At 40.5% G+C, this 25,384-nt stretch overlaps 1 protein-coding gene across 1 annotated transcript in view; it reads left to right on the forward strand.

The window, feature by feature from the left end:
- The window catches only part of LOC126355093 (chymotrypsinogen 2-like), a 417,116-nt gene that overhangs the window by 97,272 nt on the left and 294,460 nt on the right, over positions 1–25,384 (forward strand). Inside the window, exon 2 of the mRNA XM_050005289.1 lies at positions 8,286–8,329. Within this exon, the coding sequence (XP_049861246.1) occupies positions 8,286–8,329 (44 nt within the window). The remainder of the gene's footprint in view (positions 1–8,285; positions 8,330–25,384) is intronic.

Consider the following 25,384-nt stretch of genomic DNA (forward strand, 5'->3'; position numbering starts at 1 on the left):
AATATGCAAATTCTAGTTACACCAAAACTTTGTTCTCTCACTGGAAAAAATACAATACAGTCATGTATAATTTTTCTAAGGGGACGTTTCACCATCATTAAAAGCAGGTTCTTTTAACTACGTATGAACGCTTTCTCGAGATAGTTGGTGTCTGTCTGCAAGTAGCTGATAGCTCAGTTTCTTCAGAAGTTCTGTTACACTCTCATATAGGTCTAATGAACCTGTGATCATTCGTGCTGCCCTTCTCTGTATACGTTCAATATTCGCTGTTCCTATTTGGTACCGGTCTCATACACCTGAGCAATATTCGAGGATGGGTCGCACGAGCCTTTTGTAAGCAATCTCCTTTCCAGAATGATTGCATTTACTTAGCATTTTACTAATAAATCGAAGTCTGCCACCTGCTTTGCCTACGACTGAGCCTATACGATCATTCTATTTCACAGCCCTGCAAACTTCTACAACCAGCTATCTGTACGAGTTAGTCGATTGCATCAGTGACTTAGTGACACAAAAGACATAGGAAACAACTTTTTCCTTTTTGGGAAGCGCACAATTTCATATTTTTTAACATTAAAAGCAGGTTTCAAGCCCTTGAAGAATCTTTAAATCGTGTCAAGATCTGACTGGTTATTTGAGCAGCTTTAATTCAGATTGTACTTCATTATCGATGACTGACCCATCTGCCTATAGTATGAAGGTTCTATTAATGTTGTCTGCAAGATCATTAATACACAGTACTCTTTCTTGAGGCACACTCAACATGTGCCGATAATTTTTCATTCAAGATAACTTACTACCCAATACCTGTCAACCAATTCTCAACCCATTCACAAATTTCACTTGATGCACCATGTTATGGTAATTGGTAGTAGATGTCGTTCTGATTCAAATGATTTTCGGAAATCGAGAAAGAAACCTTCCAAAGGAAATATACTCGTGATGGCAACCAGGTTTGAAACAGGCTCGAAAATTTCTTTCCAGGAGTGTTATCCATAGAAACTAAATTAACGTCTCCCATTGCCAGGTAAGTGTACGTGGATGATTATTATCCATGATATACTTAAATGACTTCAGTCATAGTGGCAGTTTTAGCCTTCACGATTAAACATTGTGGTAATGCCGAGCTTGGCTTCGACAAAATAACAGCGCGGTCTAAAGACTGACGCTTAGCGCTTACATAATACAGTGAAACGAGGAACGATAGAAAAGGTAAATTTGAAGAAACACGTGTACATTTACTGAGAACCTAGTTAGAAAAACTCCAGGAACCGATTTTCAGGACATAAGCTACACATTTTCCTTAGTTCCCAAAGAATCGATCCCTTAGCACGCTACATTCGTGAGTGGAACGGTAAGGAACAATGTATGGTGCAGTTCGTAGAGTATACGTGAAGATATTTAGGAAAGTCTAAAGCTGGATGCCTGGACGGAAGTTTGAGTAACAATACTTCCAAATGAGCGTCCCTGCACATTCTTGTTCTTTCAAAATATTATTTACCCTGTCAAATATCAATCGTCTCACAAATTTCACCTATCTTATGCCGACATTCTTCCGTTCGGAAGTCTTGTGGTTTATAGGCCATTACGTGATAAGTTATGTCAACCGGACTGACGAAACGAGTGAAATCGGCAGCGTTAGCACGAATACATTCAATTTTGTTATATTCTGTAACAAATGCGACCGAGCACTTGTGCATTCCCTCAGCTCAGTTTATCAATGCGCAATATTCATCTTTATCGATATTCCATATGTATGACAGTAACACATTAGGTTCAAATGGCTCTAAGCGCAATGGGACTTAACATCTGAGGTCATCAGTCCCCTAGACTTAGAACTACTTAAACCTAACTAACCTCAGGACATCACACACATCCATGCCCGAGGCAGAATTCGAACCTGCGACGGTAGCAGCAGCACGGTTCCGGACTGAAGCGCCTAGAACCGCTCGGCCACAGCGGCCGGCATTACATTACGATTTCTCACAACAAACGTTTGCGGCTCACATCTGCTTGAAACTTTGAACAAATTTCTTCATAATAAACAAGTTTATCAACGCTCACACCTCGTTATGAAACTTTGCATTATGCTATAAAAATTACCACACTTACTATTTAATTTTCATAATTAGCGTAACAAATCTCATTAGGTGCTGACAATTCACAGAATCATCTTCTCATATCACTTGTCATTTTGCAATATTGTCTCCAAAAATTTGTTGCAGTGTAAGAGACATTTTCTCTGTTTCCGTGATTTTTTGAAGTTAAAATCGTTCCACTCCATCCTTTTGACTGACATATGCAGGATGTCTCTGTAATTTTCCCTCCGTTTCCTGGAAGAAATAAATCTGTTATACGTAAGCCGGTCTCTCATGTTGAGGACGGTTTCAAATGAAGATCGGCTGCCTGCGAGGTTGGTATCTAGAAATGAGAATACTAGGTGAACGGAGGAGGCATCATAATCTATTTTGCGCAGTGAAGATATTCCAAACATTAAAACGCTACAAAACTGGAATGATTCTCAAGAAGTTTTACAGGCAGAACATGCTAACGGAATGTACTTACATAATTTTTCTGGCAAGGCAGTTGACATAGCTCTACATGCAGTGGTATTGCTATACAATGGGTGTCATGTGAAAGATTACAGAGGGCAGAAATCATTTCTGGCAGCATTCGAAGAATCAAAATTCTGTAAGCAGCTATTCAATAAAGAAACAAACTGTAAATCTTCTTTTTGTTGGTGAGGTGGATGTTTTCGCATAGTTGAGCTGTAGTGACGTATTAATGTGCAACTTAACAGGCTATGAGAAATGTGCAACTGAGCACAAGCTGATTGAGTTCTAGTTAAGGTCCAACAGGGCTTAATATCTACATCCACATCTTGAAAATAAACTAGATGAAGCATTGATATCATTTGGTAAATATTTGGGTTATATTTGTATACGATATACATTCCGGAGGTAAAATAGTCCCCCCTTCTGATATCCGGGTGAGGACTACTCAAGAGGACGTCATTACCAGAAGAAAATAAACTGGCGTTCTACGGATCGGAGCTTGGAATGTCAGACCCCTTAATCAGGGAGGTAGGTTAGAAAATTTAATAAAGGAAATGGGTAGTTTAAAGTTAGATATAGTGGAGATTAGTGAAGTTCGGTGGCAGGAGGAACAAGACTTCTGGTCAGTTGAATACAGTAATATGAATACAAAAACCAATAGGGCGAATGCAGGAGTAGGTTTAATAATAAATAAAAAAAATATGATCGCGGGTAACCTACTACGAACAGCATAGGGAACGCACTATTGTAACCACGATAGACGGAAGCCCATTCCTATCACAGCAGTGCAAGTTTTTATGCCAACTAGCTCCGCAGATGATGCAGAGATTGAAGAAATGTGTGATGAGATAAAATAAATCATTCAGATAGTGAAGGGATGCGAAAATTTAATAGCCATTGAAGACTGGAATTCGATAGTAGGAAGAGGAAGAGAAGGAAAAGTACTTTGAGAATATGGAATGGGGACAAGGAATGAAAGAAAAAGCCGCCTTGTTGAATTTTGCACACAGCATAACTTAATCATAGCCAATATTTGGTTTAAGAATCACGAAAGTAAGTTATATACATGAAAGAGGCCTGGTGACAGTGGAAGGTATCAAATAGATTATACAATGATAAGACAGACATTTATGAACCAATTTTAAATTGTAAGACGTTTCTAGGGTCACATGTGGACTCTGACCACAATTTATTGGTTATGAACTGTAGATTAAAACTGAAGAAACTGCAGAAAGGTGGGAACTTAAGAAGATGGGACCTGGATAAACTGAAAGAACTAGAGGTTGTTGAGAGTTTCATTGAGAACATTAGGGAACGGTTGACAATAACGGGGGGAAAAATACAGTAGAAGAAGAATAGGTAGCTCTGAGAGATGAAATAGTGAAGGCAGCAGAGGATGAAGTCGTTAAAAAGATGAGTGCTATTAGAAATCCTTGCGCAACAGAAGAGATATTGAAATTAGTTGATGAAAGGAGAAAATATAAAAATGCAGTAAATGAAGAAGGCGAAAAGGAATACTAACGTCTCAAAAATGAGATCTACAGGAAGTGCAAAGTGGCTAAGCAGGGATGGTTAGAGGAAAAATGTAAGAATGTAGGGGCATATATCACTAGGGATACGATAGATACTGCCTACAGGAAAGGTAAAGAGGCCTTTGCAGATACGAGAAACACCTATATGAATATCTAGAGCTCTAATGGAAAACCAGTTATAAGTAAAGAAGGGAAAGCAGATAGTTGGAAGGATTATATAGAAGGTCTATACAAGGGCGATGTACTTGAGAGCAATATTGTGGAAATGGAACAGGGCGTAGATGAAGATGACATAGGAGATATGACACTGCGAGAAGAATTTGATAGAGTACTGAAGGACTTAAATCGAAATGAGGCTCCGGGAGTAGACAGAATTCCATTGTAACTACTTATAGCCTTGGGAGAGACAGCCATGACAAAACTCTTCTATATGCTGAGCAAGATGAATGAGACAGGCGAAATACCCTCAGACTTCAACAAGAATGTAATAATTCCAATCCCAAAGAAAGCAGGCGTATACAGGTGTCAAAATTACCGAACTATGAGTTTAATAAGTCACGGCTGCAAAATACTAACACGAATTCTTCACAGATGAATGGAAAAACTAGTAGAAGCCGACCTCGGGGACGATCAGTTTGGATTCCGTAGAAATGTTGGAACGTGAGAGGAATACTATCCTACGACTTATCTTAGAAGATAGACTAAGGAAAGGAAAACCTACGTTTCTAGAATTTGTGGACTTAGAGAAAGCTTTTGACAATGTTGACCGGAATACTCTCTTTCAAACTCTGAAGGTGGCAGAGATCAAATACAGAGAGCGAACACCTATTTACAATCTGTACAGACACCAGACGGCAGTTATGAGTCCAGGGGCATGAAAGGGAAGCAGTGGTTGGGAAGGGAGTGAGACAGGGTTGCAGCCTATACCCAATGTTATTCAATATGTATATTGAGCAAGCAGTAAAGGAAACAAAAGAAAAATTGGGAGTAGGAATTAAAACCCATGGAGAAGAAATAAAAACTTTGAGGTTCGCAGATGACATTGCAATTCTGGCAGAGAAAACAAAGGACCTGGAAGAGCAGTTGAACGGAATTGACAGTGTCTTGAAAGGAGGATATAAGATGAACATCAACAAAAGCAAAACGAGGATAATGGAATGTAGTCGAATTAAATCAGGTGATGCTGAGGGAAATATATTAGGAAATGAGACACTTAAAGTAATATATGAGGTTTGCTGTTTGGGGAGCAAAATAATTGATGATGGTCGAAGTAGAGAGGATATAAAATGTAGACTGGCGATGGCAAGGAAAGCGTTCTGAACAAGAGAAGTTCGTTGACATCGAGTATAGATTTAAGTTTCAGGAAATCGTTCCTGAAAGTATTTGTATGGAGTGCACCCATGTATGGAAGTGAAACATGGACGATAAATAGTTTATACAAGAAGAGAATAGAAGCTTTCGAATTGTGGTGCTATAGAAGAATGTTGTAGATTACGTGGGTAGACCACGTAACTAATGAGGAGGTCCTGAATAGAATTGGAGGAAAGAGGTATCTGTGGCACGACTTGACTAGAAGATGGGATAGGTTGGTGGGACATGTTCTGAGGCATCAAGGGATCACCAATTCAGTTTTGGAAGGCAGCGTGGAGGGTAAAAATCATAGAGGTAGACCAAAAAATGTATGCACTAAGCAGTTTCAGAAGGGTATCGATTGCAGTAGGTGCTGGGAAGTGAAGAAATTTGTACAGGACAGTGTAGCACAGTGAGCTGCATCTCACCAGTCTCTTGACTAAAGTCCACAACAACAACAAAAATAGCCCATTTAAATTTTAGGAACACACTGAGTCATTGATCAGATACTGAAGTAGAGCCAGGAGCTCATTATCTATACGAAAATAACTCTTGTGGAAAAAAATTTTATTTACTACATACATGTGAAAACGGCCATGGAAAGTATTCTAATTCGGGTTTCGATACACTTTTTTAAAACACTGTGCCTTATTAAAATACAATAATAGTAACTACAGCATTCGCCTGGATCATTTAAGGATATGATAATAAATATGTAACGTACAAAAGCAGCATACAGTGCAAAGTAGTTACCAAGGAAATAACCTGTCATTGCCACACGACGTGAGCACAGAGTCGAGAACGGAGGTAGTCCTGACATACCGCTAACCCTGCTCTTCTGGGATGCCGACGTTTGCTTCCTGGTGCCGAGGTAATTAGCGTTATTTGCAGTGATTGGCACTTTGCTACAGACGACCTTGCTATACGGTTTCCGTCAGCAGTCATTAGAAGCTTCAGCGACCGTATAATGAGGCGAAGCAAAGCACGTCCGCGAAGTAATAACGACGAGTCAGCAAACACTTTTTTGCCACACGTATTTTAAAACTTGTAATATTTGGTAATGCAAAGTATTACGTAAGTAACTGTACCGTGCTATTCAGAAAACAGCTGACGACTGCGAAAATTATCACTCACGGAGGACTACAACATCGCAGGAATTTTCGACAGTTTAAGCTGTCTCATGGTTTGGGATTAAGCATTTGCGTTAATTTGTTTCTCTGCCTCATTCGTAACGGAAAGCATTTGAAGTCAGTAAAGCGGATACCTCAGTACAAAAAGAAATTTAATGAAAGAGCATTTTGCAGTGGATTCCATAAGATAGTTATTCCGAACTCATCTCGATTTTACATCACAATTTCCGTATCTTTTCCATAGAGAAACAAATCACGAAATTTTTCTTCAAATCTATATTCGCACTCGCTTCGTTAAGTGTAAATATCTGTTTAGTTCATAATGCTCAGTAATATATGTATCATTAGTTTCGACCCATTATGGGTACTATCTGATGCGGTATTATATAAATTGTCCCATGATGTTTAAAAGGAAGTGCAGCAAATTTCCAAGTATCACGAAATCAAACAGTCTATAATCCAAAAATAAAATCAAGTCATAGTACAGAAAAAAATAAGAATTTTTAACATCGTGCAGCCCTGTCAGCAACTGTGATAACTGAACATGTAACACGTTAGCCTCAGTTGCAAATAGAAACCAATCTTTACCCAGGTTTCAGCCAAAATAATTTGGCTTTCTTCTAATACTTTAGTGTCACTGGCCAATTTATTTGGGCTGAAAGGGGTAAAGATTGGTTTCTATTTGCAACTGAGGCTGAAGTGTTACATGTACAGAAAAACAGTCACTATGCTCTAGTACATTTGATTCACTCCAGTTACGTGTATCAAATGTATGGGAGTATAATAATTTTTTGTTTGATATGCTGATATTCGATTGTGGGTTATGTGACTTAAAAACAATGCATTTAAACATCAAGTAAATAAAAACTTTGGTCTTTAACACAGAGCTGCACATAGACAAACACTAATAAAATACGATGCACGTTGCTAACTACATTGTAAACATTCAACAGTATCGTTTTTTAATCATGCAAATCTTATTTTCAAGAAAGTGCAGTGGGATTCGAAATACCTCACCCATGATTTCACAGTAGAAAAATCAGCGAGAGAAGCGTTTACCGGTTCCCTTGAGAACCCTGGATAAGCATTATTTATTGTACGCCGGTTTGGAGCAGGGCCATGATCTAAACATACTCATTCGAGTAGGTCATGTTATTATGTCCATTACTTTTATTTATTTTTGTCAAAAAGGCAGCTCTTGACGTAATGATTTTTTTCCATATTTCTCTGTCTCCTGCCGTTATTATTGCCTAGATATAATTATTTTGCACTTTAGCTTCGTCTATCATCAAGTATTTTTTCCTATCTTGTTTCATTTTCATTTCACCGTTCCTTCCAAAACAACAATTAATGAAAATTTCCTCACTGAACTGTTTTACCTAAAAGCAACAGAAACAATGAAGATCATTAACAGACAATAATTCATTATCTTTGAACCATCGAGAACAAGCACTACGCTACATCGTTAAGCACAGCATGTATTCTTGTAATTTGACGAGACAGTGACAAATTTCTTCTACAAAAATGTGCTGGTTTAACCCTGTAAAAGTCGTGAGGAAAAGTAGTGTTCAACTTAGCTCACGTATATGAAATCTCCTGCCCATGGTCTTTATGTGCCGGTCGATATTACATTCTTTCAGTCAGTACGAGTGTATAGCAGGGCCAATCCCGATTAATCATAAAAACGAAAATTATTGAAGTTTTCTCTTCTTTTTCAGATGAGACTGATCCTGTGCCCGTTTTGTGCAAAGTTGGGGACTCGGTAAGTTTCAAGTACCATGAAGACAACTACCAGTTACGGAAACATTATTGACGCGCATTTTGGCAAACACATGTAGCGTAACACAGATTGCTTGCTTTATAATTTTACAAAGGCACATGAAATATTTTATCATCCGTGTGGATGGTTTATTGGCATTTTAAGTGATGTGCAGTACAGAACTGAAGTAAATTAAACGTCAAGATCTGTTATTTGCATTTCTTCTTTACATTGGTAATAATTTGCCGCTATGGGGTGCTGCCTTGACATACATACTGTCATTTATAGCATTTTGTAATGTAGATATATTCGAAATAAACTACTTTTCTCACTGTTCGTGAATGCATTGAATGAATAAGTATGCCAGTATTAAAACTCAGTCCCATAAAACTGCTGAAGTGTCGATCGAATTCTACGTTAGTTGAACATGTAGGTTCCCTGTGTGTCAATCATGCGTTCAATGGATAGATTAATGATTAGAGTCGAACGACGTGAATGATGTCTTGCTTCTCCAATGAAATCTCTCTACTGTTCTGACACTGAGAACAATAAAACTAATAGGAAATCTATAACCTGGGAAACCCATTGTGGAGTTCCCCGTAATGCGTTTTATTCTATTATGTTTACATGAACTGTTATTCTTCTCTAGACTGATAATTTTGTTATTGAAAGTAGCCTATTCTTCAAGATTATTAGCACACAGAACCATTTTTCTATTATTTATATGACTTACAACATGTCAAATTATTAAGCTGTGTACGTTTCACTCCTTTTTGAGTATTCATTTGGAGATCGTCTTCAGATTTACATCTACATGTAAAAATTAAACCTGCCCACACTAATGTCACCTTATTGTAGGTCCCGATTGAGGATTCGTACAGTGCAAGAAAAAATTTAGTTACATCACAGGCTCCCCTGTTCTTATCTATCTATCCACGTTATTTCTATTACTCAGTAGACAAAACTGAGATGAGTTTTCTTGTTATCAACGTCACTGATATGAAGTTACGATTACATATAATCAGGATAAAAACATTTCTGCAACTGTGTTTTACATTACTTTTGAGACGCAGTTCCTCTGCGCGATACAACTTCAGTTTTGCGTGTGACATGATTCCTAGTACTCCGTAATGAAGTCACTTTCTGGACAGCTTCGTTCTTTTTTCCTTTTAGGAGCAGGATAACCCTAACCAGATGATCACGTACACGATTTCTGATGAAATGAGTCGCCAAATCAAATTGAAACTATGTAGCTGTATTTGTATCGACTTTTATCAAAATAATCAGAAAACACAGAACTGATGTATTCTGTATTGTTCAGTGCAGTGGATAGTGCGTGCGTCACCGTACGTGACTTGCTGTTCCAGCACACGAAACCAATGTAGTAAAAACTCTACATAAAACCATAAATATAATTTTGAAAGAATACACAAACAAAAGGTTTCTATAAAAATTCCCCGTAATTTTAAGTACACAAACTCACTCAATAAAATTCCAAAGACTAAATACGTACGCAAATGTAACACTGCACTGTGGGAATCTCACTGTCTGACAGAAGTTTACCTAATCCGAATGCGGTATTAATTTTGAAATGCAGTACTTAACAGTGAACGAATTAATTGTTTCTTAAGTGATGTCAAATTGGTTCTAATAAATTTTCATGGTTTACTTGTGGCAAGGTATTGCCCGAAGTGATCAACATAAAAATATGGCGCAGCGGCAAACCTACCTGAAACGACCCTGCCTCCGACAAATAGCGAAACACTGTTGCAAACGTTGTAAGCTGTGGCTGTCGGCGTGGATAGATCTCCTGGTACGTCCTTGCTGCACGCAACCCGTTGCCAATTGGCTTTCCATAAATAAGCATCATGTCGGCAATCTCCCTATTCGAAAACGGAACCATTTTGTACTACGCCGTATCGCATCCACTACAAGGTGAGTCAGTAAGAGAAGTGAATCGGACACAACATTACCAGTTACTAAGGAAGGAGAGGGCGCCAGGGCATGGCGTATGAGGAATAGTACCACCCTCTAGGAGGATATCATGCGTACTGTAACTGTAGCTGTTTGGTACAGCGTTTATTAGATTTCAGTTTCTGTGAGAAATATGACTGAATGAACGGTCCTTAGCTTGGAAACCGTGCATTTCCGGATATAATGTCAAAAAAAAAAAAAAAAAGGTTCAAATGGCTCTGAGCACTATGGGACTCAACTGCTGTGGTCATTAGTCCCCTAGAACTTAGAACTACTTAAACCTAACTAACCTAAGGACATCACACACATCCCTGCCCGAGGCAGGATTCGAACCTGCGACCGTAGCACTCGCACGGTTGCGGACTGCCGCCTAGAACCGCGAGACCACCGCGGCCGGCACGATGTAATGTCATTACACCCTTTTTGTTCCGTATCCTCTCATTGATCAGTCTCTAGAGTTTGTACAAGGTTGAAAAATTCACTCTGTATACACTATCAAGCCTGGTAACAACACTAAAAAACCACAAATGCACCCCTGTAGCCGTTCTGTCACATAGAATTTAAACTGTAATCATTTACAAACCCGCCGATGGTGTACGAACTTGCACAAACATCCGACCGCGCCTCCTGGGTGCTTCACTGTTTTTGTCAGGCAGTGTATATAGGGTGAATGACTTAACACGTAACTTCCCTTTTACTTCATGAACGGTTCATGATACAGAAACAACATTTCTGGCAAATTATAATACACAGAGAGGGACTCCATTTTTTTCGCATGGTGAACACCGTTCGCTCTGCTATCAACATACATTCTGAATAAGATACTGTTTTTTAATAGCACGGTATAGTTTTCTTAACGGAATTGGAAAGACGAGTATTGTGATACACAAGCTTGTTAACGTTGGCGTTGAATCTTTTCGTTGGAGTAACTGAGAAATCGGTTAAAATTACGACGCTAGGAGACTACAGTCGGTTGATACAAGTATTAACTGTATTAACTATTTAACAAAATTAAAAGTTTCTTTACTTACTATCGCTTGACGAAACCCAATTTCGAGGTCTTGCATCATTCACCAAATAAAACGAGTGCTTCGTTTGTGCTCATAAATATATTACAGGATACATTTCAGGTTCATAGTTTTGTCTTCACGTTCCATTTGCAAATGGTACCGCACGTTTACAATCAGAATCTGAAAAAAAAAATCGCACTAAAATATTCCGAGACGACTGCTTGAACCTCGTATAAATGAAAGTGAATGATCGTAAACGTTTTCAGTTAGAATGCATAATTATCTCGATTCAACTTAATTAATATTGGCATAATGTAGGAAGTCAGAGACGTTTTGATGTCAAGCTGGAAGTGTGTAGTTCGAAGATACCCGAATGGCTTGGGGTGAACCGTAGATAAAGTTGATAAATGTCTTTGTGTCTCAGCGAAGTAGCCTTCTTTTCAACTGGCCATTCAAGGAAACAACTGGACATCTGGAATCCATGCTTTTGCGAAGATGTTGGTATGGCGGTAAGTGTGAACACGGAAAGGTTGACGACATTCTGCTAGGCTCTTCTTCCAACAGATCTCGACCACAATCCGTACTTGTTTGCACTCACTATTTAGCCGGCCGCGGTGGTCTCGTGGTTCTAGGCGGCAGTCCGGAACCGTGCGACTGCTACGGTCGCAGGTTCGAATCCTGCCTCGGGCATGGATGTGTGTGATGTCCTTAGGTTAGTTAGGTTTAAGTAGTTCTAAGTTCTAGGGGACTAATGACCACAGCAGTTGAGTCCCATAGTGCTCAGAGCCATTTGAACCATTTGAACCACTCACTATTTAGAGAGGTGTTTTTCAGTCCCTTTATCCCTTTGCCCTTTGACGTAAACCGTTCTTTCGGTTAACGTGTCAACGTGAATACAGTGGACTGTACTTGAGCTATGGAGCACTTGAAGTAAGCAATTCACTACGATTCATTTCCCGACAGTAAATTCCGTTACGTGGAAAACCTAGCGGATGGCAAAACAGTGAAATATTACCATTTACACCGACTGAAAAACTTCATAATATTTATTACAAGTAGATTGCTGTCTTCCTTTTTTCCTCTGCGTTTCTGATGTCTTTCCAAACCAGCAAGTTAGTACTGCCAACTACAGAATACGAGCTTCCTGGAAGCACAATGAGTCAGCATCGTGTTCTGAGATGAGATGCTGGTTGTTTCGCATGGCTATTAGAGTTCTAGATGTCAAGGCGCCGCCACCAATTAAAGGCTAACATCTTACTGGTTATAATGGAACATATTTTTTGAGGAGCTGTGGCATAAGTTGGAAAGAAAGAGCACCTCGGCCTTAACTTTCTTACCAACGCATGGAAAGGACTGTTCTTTAGAGTAATTTTTGTTATGTTGCTCGGGGAATGTCTGGAGGTGAAATGAGTTCTGTACCCAAAATGGATTGCATCAGTCGGTGTACGCTGCAAATCCTGCTGGTAATGTAGGAGAAGTTATTTCACCTTTCGAAATGCTTTGAAATGCTGAAAGTATGCCAAAATGGTCATTTTTCATACCCGTAATCTACTATAAGAGACAATTGGCTTCCAGTTTGCCAAACTATCTGTAAATGTTTCACCTTCGACGTTTAGAAACTCAGCCAGTAACAGTAAACAAACTTTTCCGTCACCTCTGAAATCAATACATTAAGCATGCTTATATACATCCCCCGATATGCTAATTAGCGTCGAATTACCGCTACAATACAGTTTATGGTAGCGGAATGGGGTAGCTCACTTCTCGAATCAAAAGGGAATTGTTATTAAAAATTGTTGCTGCACACAGTTTGGTTGGTATTTCACAAATGATGGAATATTCGTCGAATGCCTACGCGTTGGTGGGGGGAGGGGGGAGAGGGGGAATGTGTGCCCAAAGCCAGAATATGATTCTCTGCATTTTTCAAGTACTCGGCGCACCGTAATTTCCGTCACCCGGGTGGTGCCCAAACCTGTGACAAGTGGTGTTACAAAAAGTCTCACAAGCTGAATTCTGCTGATATTTGCCCAGGATAATTTAGTAAGGGACCTCACTACCTGAGGCAGATTCAAATATTCCGTTCGACTTCAATAACATACCAATCCTCACGAAAGTTTACCAGGTTTTTTCCCCCTTGTCAATCTAAAATTTGCGGAACGATTTCGTTATGTCGTTTTCCTCTTCTAGTCTTTAAAATCCTTAAGTTTCCCCTATTCTACAGGAATTTCCTTCAGCAGCCTATTGGTGTCCAGAATGGGCTGAAAATTTAGGGCAGTATTCGGCAGAAGACCCTTGGACAATACCCCAGTGGAGAAGTGGTGGCTGCTAAACCCTTTCTTCAGCCCCTATAGACAGATCATCATGTCTGGGAAGTTCTTGCGATAGAAGTGGATAAAACATCACGTCTTGATGCCCTCAGCAGTAATGACATGAAAATGGCGGTCGAATCTCGCTACTTGGTTAATAAAATAACTTAGTAGGTACACAATGATATAGAAACAGTTCTTCTTTAGTCAGTAGACTTTTGTTTTTAATCTGTAATCGATTGTTGAGTTAACGGACGTATTGTCTTCAGTTTGCTCTACTACATGTGGTAAGCGCGCAAAAAAATTGCTTCTTTTGTCATAGTTTGCACTGTTTCTTGCGTTTGGATTTAATAATGCATGAAAAAAAAGTACAATAGTCGAACCGAAGAAAACTGTTTTTAGTTTGTAATGAGACGGAAAAGATCAGAAAATCGCTGAGATGTTTCTTAATGAACTGGTGACATTAATTTTTTCGTTCCTGCACTGCAGCAAAGAAAAGGAAACTGTATTCCTATTAATTTTTAATGGGACGGAAATGTAAAAAAATAGCCCAGATTTTTCTAAATTAAGTGATGATATTATAACTTATGTTGTTCGAGTGCGCCAGTTACTACTTATATCCGAAAGTCCACAATTTATAACAGACTTTACATTATACCTTACATAGGAAAAAATTGCTGAGACGTCTACATCTCACTGTAAAGGTTGTTTTAGATGGTGTTTGCATAGTTAACTGCCGCTTGCTACAAATCCATTGTTTTAAAACTGAATGGATACTTAAGTCTTTGCCTTATTTTGTGGTGTTAAAGTTTATATTTTTCTACCAAAGAAGATCTACTGAAGCCATATCAGGTGATGGAGCTTAGAAAAAACATGATAGTCTGAATTTTGCTATCACGGCAAGGTCCCAGGAAGTATAATTTGGTATTGTCTTCCACAGATCTGTGGAGTCTGGTCGACAGTGAAGTATGGGGCTCTGAGATACAACCGTGGTCATTGGTACATGAACTTATAACCATGTATGCATTCTCTCTTTTCAGGAAAGGACAACAGATGAAAAGCATTTACATCTTTATGTTTCTAAGGTGCTACGTCTTGGTGGAGAGCAAACGTTTGATGGAAATTGAAGGAAAGAGTAGTGAGAGGTATTTGGTGTGGATGTTTTAGCTAACTACACACTGCGCCGTTGGTGGCCCGATGACATCCCTTTCATACGACACAACTGAACTCAATGAGATTTTCTGTACCGACTCTTTCAACGCCAGGAATCACTATACTCAAAGACATTTGGCTTCCACCTTTTGTTTTATTCGCGTTGTCCTCGTGTGCTGACGCCGAGTAAATACGCTGTGGGTGCGGTGGTAAACATTTCTGTCTTCAGCACACACCGCACAAGGAGCTGCTTGAAAGCGAGCTTTCGGCAACTACAAAAATAGGGGGTCGACCTCACGTTTTCATTAGCTTACGTCAGAATCTCTTGCCTTCAAAATTTCGGTGTGCGTCCGGCCTCATATAAACTAATTTTTATTCTCTCGAGCTCGACAAGACTGGTAAATTCTACAGGGAGGCCAAAACAAATAGTGAACGAGGTGTTTGAAACTATCTGAATGTTTTTATTTCCTAACGCCATCGCAGCGCTCGAAGTGTCCCTAGAGCGGGGTCCCGCGATTTCACGTGATGTACGACATCGATTTAGTGACCACTGCTGCGTTGTCAGTAGCCGATTTGATGCTTGTTGTGAGTGCAGTTCTGCACAATGTCTTTTTCAGTAGAACTAAGAGTTTTTATTCTTGAAAATTTTTTTGGATGTAAATCGTTTAAAACGTTAAATGAAAGGTTCACCATAAAATATCCAGAGACAGTTGCTCCTGTAAAAGTATCGTGCAGTATGGCAACAGGTTCAGTCGGTAACGCCGAAAGTAGCCGTGTAAAGAAAGTTTCTTAGCTGGAAAATATTGAACGTATTCACGAGCCTGTGGTAACAAGCCCCCATCCACTAGACGTCTGCCCTCCCAACTAAACATCAAACAAACGTCACGCCAGAACATATTGAAGCTGTTGCAAATACGAGTAAGAGTGATGCAAGCATTAAAGCCTGCGGATTAAGCACAACGACAACACTATTGTCAGTGGTTACTCACACAGGTCGCTGATGGTTATGTGGGTCCAAAACTTTACTTCAACTCAGACGAAGCATGGTTTCGCCTTAGCTCGGCGCTACGGTGCTTACATCGCGATTTTCAATGTCATAGATCCATGAAGCTTTCGGAGAAGAACATACAATTTCCACAGGTTTATGGCCTCCCATATTACCTGATCTGTCTACCTATGATTTTTATTTGAGGGGTAGTGTAAAGGGGAAAGTCTACAGTAACATTCCACATACAACCGAAGAGTTGAAAACAAACATTCGCCATGCGATTGCCGAAATCACACCAAATAAATCGCGAAAAATTTCCAGAACAGGTTGAGATGTGCTGAATTGTGTATGGAAGTCCATAGTGAAAATCTTCAGCATCTCCTGTGAACTATAGACCTAATGAATGTTCAGTATGTTGTTTCGCATAATAATAATTTACTACTCTGCATTCGGTACTTACAACAATCGACTGAATTGTATGTATGTTGTTTATAAGACACAGGCCCCTATTATTTTGGCCATCCTAGATGATGTAATGTTATACAATTATTAATGATAATAATCAACGAAAGTGAAACTGGCAGGTGTCCGCACTTTGAGTTGACAAAGGAGAAAACGCGGACTACGCTAATGGAAGTGGCGGCGTACACAAAGGCACAGAGCGGGAGCCCTGCTGCAGATCCGGGTCACTGGGAACGGAAGAGAGCAAAAGTGCGTTCGGCCCGAGTGCGTGACGTCAGCTTGCGGTAGGACCCGCCTCTAGCGAGCTGCAGAACAAGGAAGGTGAGGCCTACTTGCGGTCTGCGAGCCGAAGAAGGCCGCGAGAGCTGGGACGCCCGCACGTCCGACAGGAGGTGAAAGAGACGGAGCTGGTCTGCTGCACTGGACACGTTCCACACTCGCTGGACCGGAGAAACGAGTTTAGGGGCAGCAGTCTCTCATTCGCGATAGGATGACGCGTCCCGCCTCTTGAAATACTACCACAACATTTTGATTGCCGATTAACTACGCCGATCGCAAGCAGCACTGTTAATGCATCAACAGGTGGAAAATTATGAGAAGAACCGGTTATCTGGTAGGTGGAAGTTCCAGTTGTGCACCGTACTGGCAGGTGAAATCAAGCGGGTCTTGAAAGTGCAGGCAGGTCAAAACATGCTGTATCACATAATGAAAATACCCTACTAATTTATCAGTTATTTATTCATGTGGTTACTTTTTAGCTAAATTGATTATATCTTCGTATTCTAAGAGTGAAGGGTGTTCGCTGTACTCATTTCGGTTATTTTCTTTTCGGAACATCCTCAGGAACGATTTTATTGGTCCTTATTTCACGTATGTAGCACGATTAAAATCTGTCTACTGAGTGGCTCTTCCGTCGGTTATTGATACAATACTTTATACATTATGAATAAACACACGCACAACACTGGTGTAATATTTTACAATATTCATCATTTTTCAAAAAACTTGTTTTCAGCTGTTACGTCATCATCATATACAAACATAAACTACAGTAAGTGCGGCTGTGCAATTTTATAGGATCATAGATTTTAAATACGTGCTTTACACAATATGTCAGTTTGTTTTCATAAATGACAATATTTCGTTCAGACACGCACTTGGAACATGTCACCGAAACTTATTATTAACTTTATTTTCTTCGCAGAACAGTTGTTATAATTTGTTATATAGTTCATTATTTAATTGGTCACATAATTTGCCTAAGTTTAATAATTTTGTATAGCATTTTCACTGAAATGATTCCTCTCCTTTTTAGTCCGAAACTAGACATAAACAACCCCCGTCGTTTGAATGACAGTGAGATACTTTTTAATGCACTAGTTTAAAATCTTTGATCCTACAAAATTTCACAGCCACAAAAATATACTACGTTTATCCTTGAATCTGAGGGCGACGCAACAGTCGAAATCACTTTCGTAAAATAATTACATCATTGTCAAGTCACTTTCATCACAAATTCTGTCTAGTATCCAGCACACTGTACTACGTCCTACTATCGGCTTTTACACGTCCATTTCATATGTACACTTCTCTGTTTCATGAGTGTGCTTTTTGGTAACGTATTTACTATATCTTCTTGCTCTCAATTGTCATAAAATAAGGAGTTTGTGAATATTCGAGTTGTATATAGCAAAATGTGTTCGCATAGAACGAGAACATGACATCAAAGAGCAATGGTTACTAACCAGACGGTGATGAATTCTTAAAGGATAAAATGACATGTTTGAGGGGTAAAAATAAAAGAACTACTTCACTAGGGGAAAAGTAGATACCGCCTAAAGAAAGATTAAAGAAGCCTATTTAGGAAAGAGAAGCAGTTGTATGAAATGACGGTCTAAGGCGCTGCAGTCATGGACCGTGCGGCTGATCCCGGCGGAGGTTCGAGTCCTCCCTCGGGCATGGGTGTGTGTTTGTCCTTAGGATAATTTAGGTTAAGTAGTATGTAAGCTTAGGGTCTGATGACCTTAGCAGTTAAGTCCCTTAACATTTCACACATATCTGAACATTTTATTTAATGAAAATCAAGAGCTGAAATGGAAAACATTTCCTGAGCAAAGAAGGGAAAGCTTAAAGATGGAAGTCTATACAAGCGAAACGAACTTGCAAACAATATTATAGACGTGGAAGAGGACGCTGATGAAGATGAGATGGATATATGATCCTGCAAGAAGAAGACCTAACGAAACAATGTCCCGGGAGTAGACAACATTCCGCAAGAACTATTAACAGCCTTGGGAGAGCCAGTCATGACAAGAATCTTGGTGTGCTAGATGTATGGGACAGGCGAAATACCCTGACTTCAAGAAAAATGCAATAATTCCAGTTCTAAAGAAAAGAGTTACCGAACTATCAGTTTAATAGGTCACGGTTACAAAATAATAACAGGAGTTCCTTACAAAAGAACAGAAAAACTGGTAGATGCCGATCTCGGGGAAGATCAGTTTGGATTTCGTAGAAATATAGGAACACGACAGGCAATACTGACCCTACGGTTTATCTTGCAAGATACGTTAAGGAAAAGCAAACACACGTTTACAGCATATGCAGACTTAGAGAAAGCTTTTAACAACGTTGGCTGAAATACTCTCTTTGAAATTCTGAAGGTGGCGGGAGTAATAAAGAGCGAAAGGCTATCACAACCTGTACAGGAACCAGACGACAGTTATAAGAGCGAGGGGCATGAAAGGGAAGCAGTGGTTCACAATGTAGCGAGACAGGGGTGTACCCTAGCCCCGATGTTATTCAATCTGTACATTGACCAAGCAGTAAAAGGAACCAAAGGAAAATTTCGTGTAGGAATTAAATTTCAAGGAGAAGAAATAAAAACTTTGAGGTTTGCTAACGACATTGTAATTTTGTCATGAATAGCAGAAGATTTAGAAACCCAGCTGGTTTTATTGGGCACACATTTGAACAGTGGATCTCGGAATGTTGAATTCCCTAACGAATTCCGAAATGCAATGTCCCCTGCATCTAGTTCCAACTACAATTTCGCGATCGACCTCTGTTAATTCCAGCTGCACGGCCGTAATCACGTCGGACCCTTTTCATAGGAAACACCTAAGTACAAATGACAGCTCCACCAATACAGCATCCTTTTATAACTTCTGTGTGCTATACCACCGCCATCTGTATAACTGCATATCGCTATCCGATGACTTCTGTCACCTTAGTGTAACATCGCCTGAAGGGCAGACGCGTACTGCAATAAAACGACCTTGCATGTGGCACGCACATAGGTTACGCATCATCCATACTCTCCCGATCTGTCCCCATTCGGTTTCCACGTTTTGGAGATCTGGAGAAAGACGTTTGTGGCCGTCGATTTGTTTCGGACGAAGAGATGCACATCTGGCTACACTCGTGGTTCCATAGGCAAGCACAAATATTTTTCCCATGAAGGCATTGACCGTCTTGTCTAACAGTAGGATAAATGTCTATATAAGTACAAACATTTTAACAATTATGGGGATTACTTCTGAAATAATAAACAGGTTACTTACTCGTTTCCATTTGGCTCGTTTACGTATGACTGTCAATCATAAATATAATTACTACGTTAAGCATTCGTTTCTTCCTGAAAATAACATACAGCTGATGATGAACAGTGTCTGTCCTTATTCATCCTACGAGGGTAATCCCAAAAGTAAGGTCTCCTTTTTTTTTTATATAAGTACAGAACTCTGTTTGTGTGGCAGTTGGTCACACTGTTATGAAGAGTTATTCACGCGCTGTGTGTAAACATGCGCATGCCGCGCTGAGGCGCTGTCTTGGCTTGGGAGCCATTGAGAATGGAGCTCCCGTTGGATGTTAACGCCAAGTGCGACCTGCGCGCAGTTTTTCAATTTTTGAACGCAAAGGGCACTGCACCGATTGAAATCCATCGTCAATTGATAGAAGTGTATGGTGAGTCGTGAATGGCTGTCAAAAATGTTCGTAAGTGGTGTAGAGAGTTTGCAGCTGGTCGGACCGAAATTCCCGACGAACAAAGGAGCAGGAGACCGTCAATTTCTGAGGAAACAGTGTTGAAGGTTGAGCAAAGCATGCGTGAAGATCGGTGAAGCACCCTGGATGATCTCTGCCCATTGGTTCCTGAGGTTTCCCGATGCACCGCTCACAGAATTTTAATGGAAACGTTAAACTACCGGAAGGTGTGCCAAGGTGGGTGCTGACTGACGACCACATGCGGCAATAAGTTGATGCTTCCCGCGCATTTCTTCACCGCCTTGCAGCCCAACAGGACAACTTCCTGGGCTCAGCTGTCACGGGTGACGAAACCTGGACATACCACTTTACACTTGAGACCAAGCAACAATCACCCCGTTGGCGGCATCGTTCTTCGCCAAAGCCGCGGAAATTCAAACAAACACAGTCTGCCGTTAAAGTCATGACAACCGTTTCTTGGGACCGGAAAGGGGTATTGTTGGTCGACTTTATGCCCAGTGGGACCACAATTAACGCTGACAGGTTTTGTGAGACTCTGAAAAAACTCGAACGGGCAATTCGGAACCGGAGAAGAGGAATGTTGAGCAAGGGCGTACACATTCGCCATGACAACGCTCGGCCACACATCGCTCGGCAAACCGTTGCTCTCCTGCAACACAATCACCCACCCACCCTATAGACCTGTCTTGACGCCCAGTGACTTATCACCTGTTCACTAAGTTAAAAGAATATTTGTCCGGAAAGCGATTCAACTCCGACGACGAGATGAAAGAAGAGGTTCGTAACTTTCCGCACAGCATGGCGGCGAGCTGGTATGACATGGCATACAATAACTGCCACAGCGTCTACAAAAATGCATCTACAGAAATGGTGATTATGTCGAAAAATAGCTAGACGTTCAAACTGTAAACTGATGTAAACCATTATAGAAATGAACAGGTGTATGTTCTTATAAAAAATAGGAGACCTTACTTTTGGGATTACCCTCGTATTAACGCTAACATTGTAGCACTGTATGTCACGCGCAATATAATTTAGAGACGTTACAGTGCAGCCTCTTTGAAAAAGAAGTGATTAAATATTTTGAATCACAACGTACAGTCTAACTTCATACAGAGTGTGATGTGTGATTAAATATTTTGAATCACAACGTACAGTCTAACTTCATACAGAGTGTGATGTGTGATTCACGATTAAAAATGCTACTTAATAAAAGCGAAAGTTACTTCATGCATTGTTGCCGCGTTCGGCTCTACTTGCTGAGAATGGACAAGGCCCGATAGTCACATGGGGCGAAAGTGAATAGACGCCAACACGTTTCCGCTTAGACTGTGAGACACAGGAGTTCCCAGTACGGTAGAGGAGTCCGGTTTCGCAGTGGGTGGAGGCGAGGCGAGGCGAGGGACCGCTCTCTGCAAGTTTACGTAAGGCCTCGAGGCGGCAGCTCGCTTCCCGGAAGATTGCTTGACTACGTTTGCAGAGCGCGATTTCGCTTGTGTTAGGGACAACACGAAAATTGCATCCTGAAGATCCAAACGAAAATGCTACGGACAGCCTTTTACCTTCATCATACCTCTCCAAGACATGGGATCGAAATGCCGAAGATGATTACCCGGAATGGAATGGAAAATTGAGCTAGGAGTTATTATTCGATTAGGGGGTCAGTCTGAGTCTTTGAACATCAAGTCTAGCTGCTGAATTGACCACTAGTAATATTTAGTTACTTCGTTTTAGTTCTGTCCACTGCATCACATACAGTACAGCGTACCTTATGATACCACACATCTTGAACGTAACGGCATTTACACGGCCCTATCACATTAATGTGACGATCGCCTATGTTCGACATCAGCGTGCTACAACCACGCATGAAGCAGCACTGGCAATAGGGGGTATATAATATATTTACTAAGATGGTGTCTGTTCTTTCGGACTTTGACCATGCAGCTCCTTAGAACGAAATTACAATGAAATGAACACCCTTATGTGCTTACAGGCGTTGACATACGTCAACGGGGATAGATGAAAATGTGTGCCCCGACCGGGACTCGAACCCGGGATCTCCTGCTTACATGGCAGACGCTCTATCCATCCGAGCCACCGAGGACAACAGACGATAGCGCGACTCTGGCACGCCGCCCGCGAAACCCACATTCTCAACGTATTGTCCCGCACTACATTCGTAGTGCCCCCGCCCATTATACTCATCGGCAACGGTATAATGGGCGGGGGCACTACGAATGTAGTGCGGGACAATACGTTGAGAATGTGGGTTTCGCGGGCGGCGTGCCAGAGTCGCGCTATCGTCTGTTGTCCTCGGTGGCTCGGATGGATAGAGCGTCTGCCATGTAAGCAGGAGATCCCGGGTTCGAGTCCCGGTCGGGGCACACATTTTCATCTATCCCCGTTGACGTATGTCAACGCCTGTAAGCACATAAGGGTGTTCATTTCATTGTAAAGAGGGTATATAAAGCGCGTCGGGCAATGGAGGACGCGGAAAACGGGGCAGTCACTGTCGAAAAGCGGAAACGGAGTGATTTATCTGACGTCCAAAAAGGCACGATCATTTGCTTTCTGGCCAAGGATGGAAACGTTTCCGGAACGACTAAGTTTATAAGCCGTTCGCATTCCGCTGTAGTTAAAGTATATCGTACATGGCAAACTAGTGCTATCCGAAACCAGTACCAAGCCAACTACGGTGCACCTTAGGCTACAGATGACACGGGTGAGCGACGGCTGTGGGGACCTGTACGAGCAAGCAGACGTGCAACTGTTGAGCAACTGAGCACCTCTATGAATCAAGGGGCCAACAACATTGTCTCCTCAACCACCGTCCAGCGATTGGTTGATAGACTGATTGACAGATTCAACTTTGCTGCGTAGGGCCTTCTGCAGCAGAAGCGTGTTTCAAGCACCCATGCTGACTGATATTCATCGGCGACGGACGCAGGCTATAATTTGCCCGCCTTTGCTGCGTGGCGAAGGTTTCCTTTTCAGGTGAATCACGATTTATGCTCCATCGGACGTTGTCGTGTAGGGCGTGAAAAGTCTGGAAGCAAACACTCCGCAACAATAGTCAGAAGGATCCAGGACGTAAGAGCTAGAGTTATGGCTTAACGAACGTTTTCGTGGTATTATCGTCATTCTGGGAGCCACAATGGATCAATGCAAGTATGCATCTATCCTTGGGGACCACGTCCACCCTTTCATGCAGTTCGGTCGACACAATGGCATCTACCAGCAGGACAATGCAAAGTATCACACAGCTCGCAGTGTACGTCCGTGGTCCCTGGCCACCAAACTCTCAGGATTTAAACCCAACGAGAATCGGCGGGACCACCTCGATCCGGCTATTCGCGTCATGTATCCTCAACCGAGAAGCCTAGCGCAACTGGCCACAGCACTGGAGTCGGTGTGGTGGTTCTTTATGTATTGATTTTTATATATTATGAAAAGCTGGATTTAATGTTATTGTGCCTGCTTCACAATCGGAAAATTATTTGTCAGTGAATCAGTTGCGGTATTTCTCGCAGTTAATTTTCCCGCACTGATATTTTTATAGTAAAAGACCCCACCAGTATGCAAAGTACTAGATTTTTAAATGTGCTTGTGTTAATTTTGTGTATTGCAAATTAGTTTGTGTGGTTAAACTGCAAGGCTAAGAAGATTTTCGCGATATCGTTAATTGGGAATCAAACGAACTCATTGAACCACTTTATTTAAATATCATTCAATATTGGGATAATTCATTACTGTTATTGTTGCAAAGGAAGAACCGTTAACCAAGAGAAATCTCCTACATTTGCGTTTATTTTTATTTGTCAAAATTAGTAAATATTAAGATATCTGGGCCGTTATCATTTAGGCGCTGACCTGTGCACCAATCTCCCCCTATAAAATTTGCATAAAGACATTAATTTTGCCGCAGGAGCTGCTACATACAAAATTTTATAAAATTTTTGCGTAATATTTGATTATATTTAGGCTAAACATAACATGAATTACACGTTTCCGTGCCTCTCCACAAAATGGCTTCTTACACTACGAAGAAACAAAAGGGAAGAGTGAGAAAAAACAGATTGCAATCACATTCGCAGATCATATTAAATGATTGCAGATTTGCGGAGTGTTCCTTATGTTTATGAGATGATACTTATCATTCATCACGTCGTCAGTTTTGGTATATTTGCAAAGTTATTCAATATCATTTTTATCACGTTATGTGACGTTCCGCCACATCGGCATGGATTCACATCTTAACGATACCTTCCTGAACCTCATTGGTTCTCCTCTTTACGTCTGCGGTCCGTGCTGCAAAAGGAGGTTATTGAAGCTTTCGACAGGTGATCACATTAATGTGACCTGGCAACATAATATTTCGGTTGATAATTACGTAAGATGTTAGAATTTCAAAATTAATACATATATTTTGTTTTGAAACATATAATACTAATACATGTTAAAAACATAATCTCTTAGTCAATACATGGGTGATATTTGCGTCTCAAAGTCTTTTTTGTGGTAGAGTTTGTAGTTTATATTAGAGTTTTATCCAAATGTGATAGGTTCCTTTTTGACATATGTTAGTGTTTATACTCATTACATTAACATCATCTTGTGATTTTGTGCAGTGGTGGTTAACAGCTCAGTTTTTTCATATTTTTTTTGTGCTTTTTGTCTACAGTTGCTTATAAATGATGGTTCCAATCCAATGTAGAAACTAGCAACTGTTAAACTGTTACAATCTGCAGATGATTTATGTTCGATGCCTACGTCTCTCCATAATGCTTGCAACAGAACAGATTGTACTGTTGTGTAAATAATAGATTCCAGCTATCACTCGTCCCTTGGAATTTTATTGGCAGATCTAGATTTCAGCTAGAAACTAGCCATTCTCAATGCTAATAATACAACACGTACGTAGATGATGTCATAAAAAAGTTGCTATTAATGACTTAACTCATATGGTTTATATATTACATATCACTATCATTTTTGGTCAATGCATGTAATGCCTGTTGGTCTGGCTTTGTACACAGTTCATTGAATACTACTGTTTGCGGAAGGCAGGCTGTGTGCACACATTAGTTGGTTATATGGCGTCATCTATGTGAACTACATATAAACTTCAATTCAAGTTAACCACTTCAAATTTAATTAC

Source organism: Schistocerca gregaria, chromosome 3 (genome assembly GCF_023897955.1).
Source record: "Schistocerca gregaria isolate iqSchGreg1 chromosome 3, iqSchGreg1.2, whole genome shotgun sequence".
In the NCBI taxonomy this organism is placed as follows: domain Eukaryota; kingdom Metazoa; phylum Arthropoda; class Insecta; order Orthoptera; family Acrididae; genus Schistocerca; species Schistocerca gregaria.